This window comes from Erythrolamprus reginae, chromosome 1 (genome assembly GCF_031021105.1).
Source record: "Erythrolamprus reginae isolate rEryReg1 chromosome 1, rEryReg1.hap1, whole genome shotgun sequence".
Classification (NCBI taxonomy): Eukaryota; Metazoa; Chordata; class Lepidosauria; order Squamata; family Dipsadidae; genus Erythrolamprus; species Erythrolamprus reginae.
This window is the reverse complement of record NC_091950.1, coordinates 404,952,806-404,965,327: the sequence shown is the minus strand read 5'-3', so window position 1 is coordinate 404,965,327 and position 12,522 is coordinate 404,952,806. Positions and strand designations below refer to the sequence as shown.

Here is a 12,522-nt window from a genome sequence, read left to right as displayed (position 1 = left end):
CGAGGCCAGGCGTGGGCGGACTTCAACTCGGAACCCTCAAGTCACAATTGGGAAGCATGAAAAGGGACTCCTCCGGACGGCGAGGGCTCCTCTCCTCCACTCACAGCGGACCGTGTCCTCGAGGCCACGCCTCCTTCTCCCTCTCTTCGCCTTCCGATTGGCCGAGCGGTGAAAAAAAACCCGAAAACCGGGCACGAGTGCGCCTTTCCTAGGTACCCCCCATGTATATGCAGTATATATATACACGGAGAAAGCTGAGCCCGGGCAAGGTTGCGTGGAAATGCGGGCGGGCGCTGAGTTACTGGTCGTTCCGCCGACTGTTTTCGGGTCTCGTTCCAAATATTATTTATTGCTTTTCTCATTATCTAGATATTTTTCTTAAGTGTCTTCATCGCGTAGGGGCGTCATCAACCCAGCCCAAAGTCCGCCCGCCCGCCCGCCCGCCGGCCGATTTGTGGCGACCCGGCGCTAATGTTTCATTTTGGCGGTCCTTCTTTGCCAAGCAGCGCGGAGACCGAACCATGGCTAAAAGGAGCTCCTTGTTTATCCGAATAGTGGAAGGGAAAAATTTGCCCGCCAAAGACATGTAAGTAAAAAAACAACAACCACAATGATAGCAACAACAGTAGATGCGCGTATCTCGCTCCGCACCTCTTTGCTTTTGCCCCTGTGGATTGATTGATTGATTGGATTTATATGCCGCCCCTCTCCGTGGACTCGTAATCATTGCGATGAGTCTTCCCGCAATAACCCTCGGTGTATTTTGCTCCCTACTGACTTTAGATTGTGTGTGTTCCATTGATTGATTGATTGACTGATTGAGTTGGAAGGGACCTTGCAGGTCATCTAGTCCAACCCCTCGCACGTGCAGGAGACCCTACCTCTGTAGGATCTATAGGATCCTAAAGTCTCTATAGTAGTGTTTCCCAACATTGGCAACTTGAAGATACAGTACAGTATTTGGACTTCAACTCCCAGAATTCCCCAGCCAGCGAATGCTGACTGGGGAATTCTGGGAGTTGAAGTCCAAATATCTTCAAGTTGCCAAGGTTGGGAAACACTGCTCTATAGGATCGCTTCGCGGAGCAGCCCGCACGGTCTTCTGCGCCCATCCTAGGGAGTCCCTTGCTAGCTTAAAGTAGGGAGAGGTGGGTTGTTGGAGGAAGGACGGGCTGGTTCTTAACGCTTGAGTAACTTTACAAATTTTCCTCTCACTCAACCGGCGCTTGAGGTAAAACAAAAACAAAAAAGCCCGCACCGTCCCCCCCGGGGGCTCAAAAGCTGAGGCGTTTGCAAACCGTCTTTAAAAATGGAAAAGTGGTGCGTGAGGTAAGACTTTTTTTTCCCTCCGAAAAGGCAAGCTTGGCAGGTGTCGCATGTGGGAGACTGAAAGAGATGTTGGCGTATAAATCCAATAAATAAATAAATAAATATCCATTGGCATGGTTTTTTCAGATGTGGAAATGTGGGTCTCCAAATTCCAGTAATAATAATAGTGATGATGATGATAATAATAATAATAATAATAATTTATTTATTTACTTATTTACTGATTGGATTTATATGCTCCCGGGCTCATAAGACTCTTACTATATAATAATAATGATGATGATGATGATGCAACCCAAATAGAGAAATTTTCCTTGGGGTTAGGGTGGAGGTGGGAGTGTTTCCACCTGTATTCCCTCACCCAGCAAGTGTCCATCCACATTGTTGAAGATAATTTGCTGGGATTTCTTAAAACCTCTACGCATTTTCATAAATCTGTGTCTGCAAATTCAAATGGAAGCTTGTGGCATCGTCTAAATAAGGTTCGGGATGGTATGACATGTTTTTATTTATTTATTTATTTATTTATTTAGTCCAATACACAATGAGAGTTTTAGTGGGTGTGTGTGTGTATATATATATATATATATATATATATATATATATATATATATATATATATATATATACGTATATACGTATATATATATATATACAGTATATATATATATATATATATATATATATATATATATATATTTGTTTTTGTAAATTTTCACAGGTATATGTATGTAGATTGTTCTGAGTTCGGGTTTTGCCCTGTGTAATATTTTGCATGTTTATGCGACGTTTCGGTGAAATCACATCCACCATCATCAGGCTGAAGTTTCCAAGCTTCGTGCTGTTGTAAAATTTTACAACAGCACGAAGCTTGGAAACTTCAGCCTGATGATGGTGGATGTGATTTCACCGAAACGTCGCATAAACATGCAAAATATTACACAGGGCAAAACCCGAACTCAGAACAATCTACATACATACATACATACATACATACATACATACATACATACATATATATATATACACACACACACATATATATATACACACACACACGCACACATAGTAAAATGATGAAGGTTATAGAGGAGATACTCATAGTAAAATATATCTATGAAAGAATAGAAAAGAAGATATAGTAATAGAACATATCAATGAAAGAATAGAAGAAGAGATATAGGAATAGAAGAAAGGAATAGGAGATATAGGAGAGCAATAGGGCAGGGGATGGAAGGCACTCTAGTGCACTTGTACTCGCCCCTTACTGACCTCTTAGGAATCTAGATAGGTCAACCGTAGATAATCTGAGGGTAAAGTGTTGGGGGTTTGGGGATGACACTATGGAGTCCGGTAATAATGTTCCTCAGACATACAGTACTAGCTGGTTATGGCTGTGGTTTTGGAAAGGATGCTTCTTTTTGATCCTTGCAATTGGGATTATAGCTCAACCAGTTTGGTCTGTTTTGTATCCAGTGTGAAAAGGGATGCTCAGAAATGGTTTAGTTAATCCAGCCGGCAGGTTAATTGTGTTGAGTGAACACAGGCAATAAAATGGCTGTCAAATAAAGCTAAACACTGGGGGGTTTTTGGCAAGATCTTTAAAATCGGAATTTGTGTGTGCCAGATTTCAACCTAGCTCTTGGGTCTCTTTTTCTTACCCCGAAATTGGGAATTAAATGAGCCTTCTTTTTAGAATTTCAGCATTATTTGATGTTGGAGGAATAGAAACAGGAAAAACCGTGGCTGTCTAAAAGAAAATATGGAGAATGAAAAGGGAGAAAATGCAGCAATTTTATTATCTTGCAAAGATCCTCCCCCCACCCAAAGGAAAATATTGGATGGTCTTTGCCTGGGCTTTAAGGAAATAATCATGGAATTGGGAGGGTCTTTAAGAAGCATCTAGTTCAGGGGTCGGCAACCTCAAAGAGCCATTTGGACCCGTTTCCCACAGAAAAGAAAATACTACTGGGAGTCACAAAACCATTTTGACATCTAAAATGAAGATAACACTGCATATATCGTTTTTTTACCTTTATGCTATGGGTCGAAAAGCTCAATCATGTGCTGGAGGATGTCGCACGTTGGCGGTTGTGATGCATATTTTGAGTGGCAGGGAGCCACATGCGGCTCAAGAGCCGTGGGTTGCAGATCCCTGATCTAGTTCAACCCTCTGCAATTGCAAGAAAACCAACCAATCAGTCAAGGGGTTGTTATTTGGATTCTTCTTAAAGACCTCCAGAAATGGGAAAAATTTGATATATGTTGCAGTGGTTAAGGCACTAGAAGAAACCAGAAGACCTGGGTTTGAATTTTACCTTAGGTACAAAGCCAACCAGGTGATCATGGTCCAGTGACTCTGAGCCTTAGGAATGACACAAGAACAAATCACTTCAGAAAAAACCTTGCCAAGAAAACTGCGGGGAGTTATCCAATATAGGTAGTCGTTGACTTGCAACCATTTGTTTAGTGGCTGTTTAAAGTTGCAAAGGCCCTGAAAAAAGTGGCTCATGATTATTTTTCATCCTTACGACCACTTGCCGCATCTCTGTGGTCATGTGATCAACATTCGGTTGCTTGGCAACCGGCATGTATTGATGATGATTGCAGTGTCCCAAGGTCATCTAATCGCCTTCTAACAAGCAAAATCAATGAGGAAGTCAGATTTACTTAACAACTGGATTAATAACTTAACAACTGCCATGGTTTGCTTAACTGTGGTAAGAAAGGCAAAATTCACTTAACTGTCTTGTTTAGCAACAAAACTGTGATCCTAAAATGAGGAGGGTCTATAGTTGCCAAGTGTCAATCCTGAGTTTTAGGCATTCATCCCCCTCCAAAAACCCTTGGGGAAAGTGTAAACAATGGTGAGCCAAAATGAAGGATGGAATTGAAAGTAGAATTTTGGTTTTCAGGGAGCAGAAATGTGACCAGTTTTTCTTTTCTTTTCAAAATGTCAAAAATCTACTGAAACCAAATATTGTATTGAGATCCCCACAACACTGTCAAACTATTTACTTAGTCTGTAATACTACGGTGTTATTCATCTCATCCTTCCTATTACCTATCTCCTACTTATGACTTATAGTATTGTTGCCTGTATCTTTACCGTTACAGTTTCGTAGTATGATTTTGATTGCTTACTTAGTATTCAATATTGTGTGGTGTTTGGCTGTTCCATTTGCACCATTCTTGATATCTTAGTAAATTTCAAGTGCTGAACTAGTGTATTTTTAAAATTATTGTTATGATAATATTATTTTATTTTATTTTTTTATGGATGAAAATCCCTGAGAGTCACTTTGAAGTTGACATTATGCAAATCAGATAATAAATAAGAATAGTCAAGAATATTCACATTCTTTACTTGCAACAATTTATTTAAATTTATGTTAAGAATCCTGTGGATATTAGCCAAAATATGGGAGTAAGAAGATGAGCCGCAGCTGAATGGATTAATGCTGCAATCTCTTGGAAGGCATTTCTTTTTTTTTTTAAATCAGTAAAAGATTTTTTTTCTCTACATAAAAAACATAGATAACATACAGCACATATACCTCCAGTAGAAATCAATATACGTATATTATTGCTTAAAAACAATAGTACAGTAACCTAAGTTACATTCCAATTTTAATTTTATTATTCAGTCCATCTCAATCTTCTCTGTTTCTACTCCCCTCTTTCTATTTCTGGTGGCTATTCCACCTCTAGTACCTATTTTCTTACACCTTCTCTCCCCTTTCCTACTACCATCTCCTTCTCCTTCCTTCTTGCTTCTCTGCATTTCCTTCTGCTCTCTCTTTCCTCCTCTTTCCTTCCTCCTTCTCTACCTTCCCTTCTACTCTTTCTCCTTTCTCTCCTTTTCTAGTTCCTTTTACACTCCCTAAAATCCTTCCGAGTGGATAGTTTTAATTATAAAGATTTTTTAATTATTATTTTCTCCCCACTTTAAAAAAATATGTCATATAAATCAACGTAGTTAACATATATCATTACTAAATATCATTAATACTACTTAATTTCATATCTGTTACTCTTTGTATATGTCCTTAATAACATGCTGCCTCCTTTGTCTAATTTCGTCACCAAGTTTACACAGATTGTTTCATTCTCCAATTAATTTTTAATACTATTATTTACTTCCTCTGCTAGTTATTCTCTCTCGCTTAATAAACCCCTGTTTTCTCATAACTAAATGCCCCTAAAAATTCCACAATTACTTATTTTCAGAATTGAACGGTCAATTCATATTAAATACTTTACAGAGTGGGCCTTCTCCGGGTCCCGTCAACTAAACAATGTAGGTTGGCGGGCCCCAGGGGAAGAGCCTTCTCTGGCGGCCCCGACCCTCTGGAACCAACTCCCCCCAGAGATTAGAACTCCCTACTCTCCCTGCCTTCTGTAAACTCCTTAAAACCCACCTTTGTCGTCAGGCATGGGGGAACTGAAACACCTCCCCCGGGCATGTACAATTAATGTATGGTATGTTTGAGTGTGTGTTTGTTAGCAAAATGGGGTTCTTTTAAATATTTTAAATTATATTTAGATTTGTTATAAATTGTTGTGTTATGCTGTGAGCCGCCCCGAGTCTGCGGAGAGGGGCGGCATACAAATCTAAATAATAAATAAATAAATACAGTATATAATTAATGTCTTTTACAATACAGGAGAAGGCAGATATTTTTCCAATTTCAAAGCTTAAATAAACTCATTGTTCCTTATACTATGTCTTCCCCTCTAATGCTTCAGATATAACATTTTAATTTCCACAAATCCAATTTGTACCAGTCTATAATATAATTATATTTTCTCCAAAATTATTACTTCATTATATAATTAATTACTTTTAAATATGTATGTTAAATTTGATTCTTAAATAAAATTAATCAAGATCAATGTCACTTTATAATGATCCAATTTATACACATCTATAATATAATATAATATAATATAATATAATATAATATAAAATAATAGTATTTTCTAAAGATACCAGACTATTTTCATATTTTAAAATGAAAAACAAGATATTGACACTCCTTATCCCTACTAATGTGCCAATAATTAATTTCAGATTCATCTATTGCTTCAAATTAGTAGTTTCTGGGATACTTAAATTCTTCCAAAATTAACAAATATGAATACTTAATGAAATTAATACGTTTCAGAAGCAGGACTGCCAAATAAGAAAAACATAATTTGAATAAACTGCTTAGAATCATTCTAAGGTAATTTAAATTCAGTTTTAAATTTTTGAATTAAAAAAAATGTTTTATTAGAATTAAAGCCAGTTTGGTAATATTATTCTAAAGTTCCTTTCAGATCAGACCAAACAGGTTATCCAAGTCCTATTTATAGACAATTGCCATCTGATAGAATCTCATTCGTTGATTGAATTAAATATTGCATAGATCTGGCCATGAGTGAAAGTGAGAGTTACGTATGTGTTATTAGGGTTTTTAATTAAGTATTTTAAACTGTTTTTAAAAACTGTTTTTCTTGCTGGATGCTCCCCAGAATTCTTCGGGAGTTGTGCAGCATAAAAGTAAAAATAAACAAACAAACAAATAGTGGACCTATGGATAAATGTATTATTTTTTAAAGGAGTCGCTTTTATTTCATGCTGATCTGATTGATAGTGGACCAAAACACACTTTTTTAAACACACAGGAATAGGTGGCATGCAAAATAAATAAATATACAAATACAAGCTCAAGTGATTTTTCATCTGAAACTATCCTATAATGTCATGGGGAAAAAATTTTAATTCATTCGTTTGTTTGTTTAGCAAATGGCATATCATGTATGGACAAGCAAAATATATTAACATTTCACCTAGATTAATAAAACATAATAAAATATACAGTGTTCCCTCGATTTTTGCGGGTTCGAACTTCGCAAAAAGTCTATACCACGGTTTTTCAAAAATATTAATTAAAAAAAATACTTTGCTGTTTTTTCCCCTATACCACAGTTTTTCCCACCCGATGACATCATATGTCATCGCTAAACTTTCGTCCACCTTTAATAAATATTTTTTTTAATAAACTTTAATAAATAAACATGGTGAGTAATAATCTAAATGGTTGCTAAGGGAATGGGAAATTGTAATTTAGGGGTTTAAAGTGTTAAGGGAAGGCTTGTGATACTGTCCATAGCCAAAAATAGTGTATTTACTTCCGCATCTCTACTTTGCGGAAATTCGACTTTCGCGGGTGGTCTCGGAACGCATCCCCCGCGAAAGTCAAGGGAACACTGAAAATGTTAAAAAGATCTATGTCAAATACCAATGTCTGGCCCATCTAACCATTGAAGCACTCGTTTATATTAAAATATATATACCGTATATGTATATCATTGTTTATCTTTTTTAAAAATCAGATAATAGACCAGTATATGTCCGCAGCTTATAGCCAATCATAAAGTGAGTTACAGATGAATGGGAAAAATAAACAAAAATTTATCAACTTGGTTTTTTCATGTATATCTTGTAGTACTTTCCCTATATATTTGAAGACCATTGAGCCCCACCAGAGAGCATCCACAATTGTGATTAATGCTAGCTAAATCCTGGATTTAAACCTGACTGAAAATGTCAGATAACTTGGTTCTTATGTCCTCTGTCTAATTGCCTTATTAATCACTTTACCTAAAAAAGGAACAATGAAATTGGAACAAAAAATGTCCAATACTATTGGATCCCTCAGTGGCGTCTTGAAAAGAGACAGATCAAGGTTGCAGGAACTGGATAACTCTAGTTTAATGAAAAGAAGGACCAGGGGAGACAGGATAGCAGCGTTCCAATATCTCCGGGGTTGCCACAAAGAAGAGAGAGTCAACCTATTCTCCAAAGCATCTGAGGGTAGAACAAGAAGCAATGGGTAGAAACCAGAAGTGGGCTCCTGCCGGTATGGCTAATTGCGTACAGCTCTGGCGAATGAGTGTGTGCTTGAGCGAAATTTTGCTTACTGCACCTGTGCAGGTAGTAAAGTCTCACATGGGAACGCACATGTACACGTGTTTTGGCGAGGTTTTTTGTTTCTGTGTGACCAAAAACCTCACCAAAACACACATGCATCTCCGTGCGAGATTTTGCTGTCTGCACAGGTGCGGGAAGCAAAATTTCGCTCAAACGCGTGCTCATGCACAAGAGCCAGAGAGCTGTGTGCAATTAGCCTTACCAGCAGGAGCCCACTACTGGTGGAAACTAATCAAGGAGAGAAGCAATTTAGAACTAAGGAGAAATTTCCTGACAGTTAGAACAATTAATCAGCGGAACAGCTTGCCTCCAGAAGTTGTAAATGCTTCAGCACTGGAAATTTTAAAAAAGATGTTGAATAACCATTTGTGTGAAGTGGTGTAGGGTTTCCTGCCTAAGCAAGGGGTTGGAGTAGAAGACAAGGTTGCTGCTGCTGCTGCTGCTGCTGCTATTATTATTATTATTATTATTATTATTATTATTATTATTCCCAAGCTGGACCACCCTTCACTCAAAAGGATTTAGCAACTGTTAAGTTGTCTCTCAATGGTCTTGATTAGCCAGGAAGGACATGGATCTAATACTCAGGTGGTCATGCCCAAATATCAGCTTTGGACTTTTGGAAAAAGGACATTCAGGACAAACATGACCCAGATGACTGAGAATCTCCATAGACATTTACACCTCCAAATGTGTCTTCCATCATCTGGAATACCATGAACAGCTTTTAGTTTACTTCCTGACCTGCCGGAACATCCAGAAATAGCCAGATTGGCATGTTTGGAAGCACACTGTTTCATTTTTATTTATTTAATTGGGGGAGGCACGATGGCTCAGTGGTTAAGACTCTGGGCTTATCAGCTAGAAAGCCAGCAGCCCAGGTTTGAGACCAGAGCTCCACATGGGCTCTCGTTTCTGCCTCAGGGCAACTGAATGGAGTTGAGTGTTTAGTGGCCAGATGCCTTTCCTGTTGCCAATGCTGAGTTTTGTTCAGCAGATATACTCTCAGTAGAGATAAATATCTACCTCTACCGAAGATCGCGGCCTTCTGATTGTGAGGCGAAAGCTCCACTTCTAGGCCACTGCACCACTCCATAATCAGCAATGACTAGCACAGTAAAATCTGCTGGGACTCCTTTACCTCAATATCTACGTGGAGATTATTGGGCATTTGTGAAGATCAGTCCAGGGAACTGTAAGCAGGGAGATGGGTGGCACATAAATTTAATAATTAAATAAATTATTAAATTTATGTGCCACCCATCTCCCTGCTTACAGTTCCCTGGACTGATCTTCACAAATGCCCAATAATCTCCACTCCTTTTGTAGCAAAGCGATTAAGAGAGGATGGCCCTGTGATAGCTTTGGATATTTTATAGAAAAGAATCTTACTTGTGTAAGGATTAGCTATCCTGGGTGATATTTAATTGTATTACGATATAAGGTAATATAAAATGTAAAGCATGCTAATGCTGAGTCTTTGGGTGTGAACTGCAATGTGATTGGCCAAGGGCATTATAAGATGCAAATCAACTTCATTATTTCCCTTGGTTGTTTGTTGTTGATGGTGGTTTTTAGTTGGCTGTCTGGAGCAGTTTGAGCATGAGTTAGATATTGAGTAGTAATAGTGATATGAAGAAACCTGGATTGGTTTGGTATCTACTTGTAACCTGGATTGGTTTAGTATCTACTTCTAACCTGGATTGGTTGAATATCTACTTATAAGTAAACTGAATATAGTTGATGTAAAGTTCCTGTATACAGAAAACAGAGGATATTTTGCACTGAAAACCATTGTTTTTCTACAAATGTGTCTTTATCATTTATCTGGTTCATTAATTCCCACAATATATTCTGATATCTTATCTAGTCCTCCTGCATTACTTTGCATATATACCCGGACAACTTGATTATCTTTTGCTGAGAAAGGAACTATTATTTTTCAGTTTGGAATAAAAAAACCCAAACAAACAATTGACGTTGGATCTATAAACTCTTTTCCTTCATGAATCATGTATAAAACAACTAGGATTGTATTGCTTAATTTATGCAAAACTAAAAGGCAATAGTTTACTTTTTTTCCTGGGATCACTGTCTGATACAATTCAATAAAAATAACCTTGGAGCATGATATTCGTTCAAATTGCCAAAAAACAGAGTCTATATCATTTTAGAAATAGATTTGGTATATGAAGTGTTAACTTTTTAAAAAATCTTTTCTTCCTAAGGATTTAACTACATAATTATTGCTTTTTGGATAAGAAGCATACACTATGCAGTAACTCAGATGAATTAATACATTTGCATATTCCATGCTAAGGCAACAGGATAATTGAATTCCAATGAAAAAAAAATCCTAGTGTTCCTGTTCCATCTGTGTAATAAAATCTTTACAGTTCAGTAGAGGTACACCCAGAGATGATGTAAAGGAAGTACAGTACAGTGGAACCCCGACATAAGAGCTGCTCTACTTAAGAGCAACTCGAGATAAGAGCTGGGAGGGAAGAGATATTTTTGTTCTACTTACAAGCCCAAATTCGAGATACAAGCGCCAAGGAGCTGTCTCCTGAAGCCAAACGCTAACTTCCGCGTTCGGCTTCAGGAGACAGCTGCGAAGCGGCGCGCGTGTTTTAAAAGGTTGCAGCCGGCCTGGGGGGCTCGGGGGGGTGCTTGCAGCTTTCTTTCTTGCTCTTTTTCTTTCTCTCTTTTACCTTCCCTTCCTCTATTTCTTCTTTTCTTTCTCCTTCCCACCTTCTTCCCTCCCTCCCTCCCTTCACTCATTCCTCTCTTACTCTCCCCTTTCATAAGTTTCCTTGCTTCCTTCCTCTGTTCCTGTCCCTTCCCCCTTTCTTTCTTTCTTTCTTTCTTTCTTGCTCTTTTTCTTTCTCTCTTTTACCTTCCCTTCCTCTATTTCTTCTTTTCTTTCTCCTTCCCACCTTCTTCCCTCCCTCCCTCCCTTCACTCATTCCTCTCTTACTCTCCCCTTTCATAAGTTTCCTTGCTTCCTTCCTCTGTTCCTGTCCCTTCCCTCTTTCCTTCCTTCCTTCCCACCCTCCGTCCATTCATTCACCCATTCCTCTCTTGATCGCTTAAAGCCGGTCCCTGGTGCAAAAAGGGTTGGGGACCTCTGTCCTACAGGATTGGGTGGCAGAGAAGTTGAACATATGTAAATTTAAAAGTTTAAGAAAGTTTACAAGTTAAGTGAAAGAAACTTCATTATTCATTTATATGTACATGTACATTTCTTCATTAAAAACATGTCTTTCTGCATAATTTAGACTAACTTTGTGAGTTTTTTGAGGGCTGGAACCAATTAAAATTATTTACATTAATTCCTATGGGGAAAAGTCATTCGAGATAAGAGCTGCTCGACTTAAGAGCCCAGGTCCGGAACGAATTAAACTCGTATCTCGAGGTACCACTGTATTTAACTTGTTCTTCAAATAAGGATATCCATTCAGACCAATGTGGTTTGAAACAGATAATGAGGAATGAAATACCAGGACATAATAATTGATTAAAAGTGGCTTCTGTATTCAAAACAAAGAAAAGGGTATTCACGTTAGAAAAGATGAAAAGTTGGTTGAAAGCTATAAATTAAACCTGCATATATATTGTCTAAAACTGCATATATATAATGTAGGTGTGTGTGAGAAAGGAATTTGACTTAGATCCAGCAGTATGCACAACAAATCAATATGAAATCAACACACAGACATGTCAGCAATGAAGTAGTCATGCCATTGTTATACTTAGATCATGATACATACACTCTGCGTGTGTATGTGTATTCAGCACGGGGGTGTAGTGGTGAAGACACTAATCTCCTACTTGGAAGTTTGAGAGTTCAATCCTAAGTAGTGCAGATGTTTCTCTCCTAGGGTGCAAAGAGAAAATATCTGCTGTGAACTCCACATAGGCATCAGGAAGGGCATTTGGCCAGTAAATGCTCAGCTCCATCCTGGTACCCGAACTCTATCCTGAATTAAGGGATTCTGGCATAATAAAAAGTTTATATGTTTCCTCCCCTTGTTTTTTCCATAAATACCTTTTCTTAGAGCCTCCCCAGTTTTTGTTTGATCCACTGTTATAGAAATGTAAAAAACAAATTAAAGATGCTTTTTTGCATTTATGCAGTTTCCACATAAGTGAAAAACAAAAAACCCCAACCCTCTCAATATTAGGCTTAATCTGAATTCCATATTCATATTATT

General features: G+C 38.0%; 1 protein-coding gene across 1 annotated transcript in view; it reads left to right on the top strand.

The window, feature by feature from the left end:
- The first annotated feature begins 268 nt into the window (after positions 1-268).
- The window catches only part of LOC139157926 (ras GTPase-activating protein 4-like), a 112,561-nt gene continuing 100,307 nt past the window's right edge, over positions 269-12,522 (top strand). The window contains exon 1 of the mRNA XM_070735180.1: positions 269-586. Coding sequence (XP_070591281.1) covers positions 522-586 — 65 coding nt within the window. The 5' untranslated portion in view covers positions 269-521. The remainder of the gene's footprint in view (positions 587-12,522) is intronic.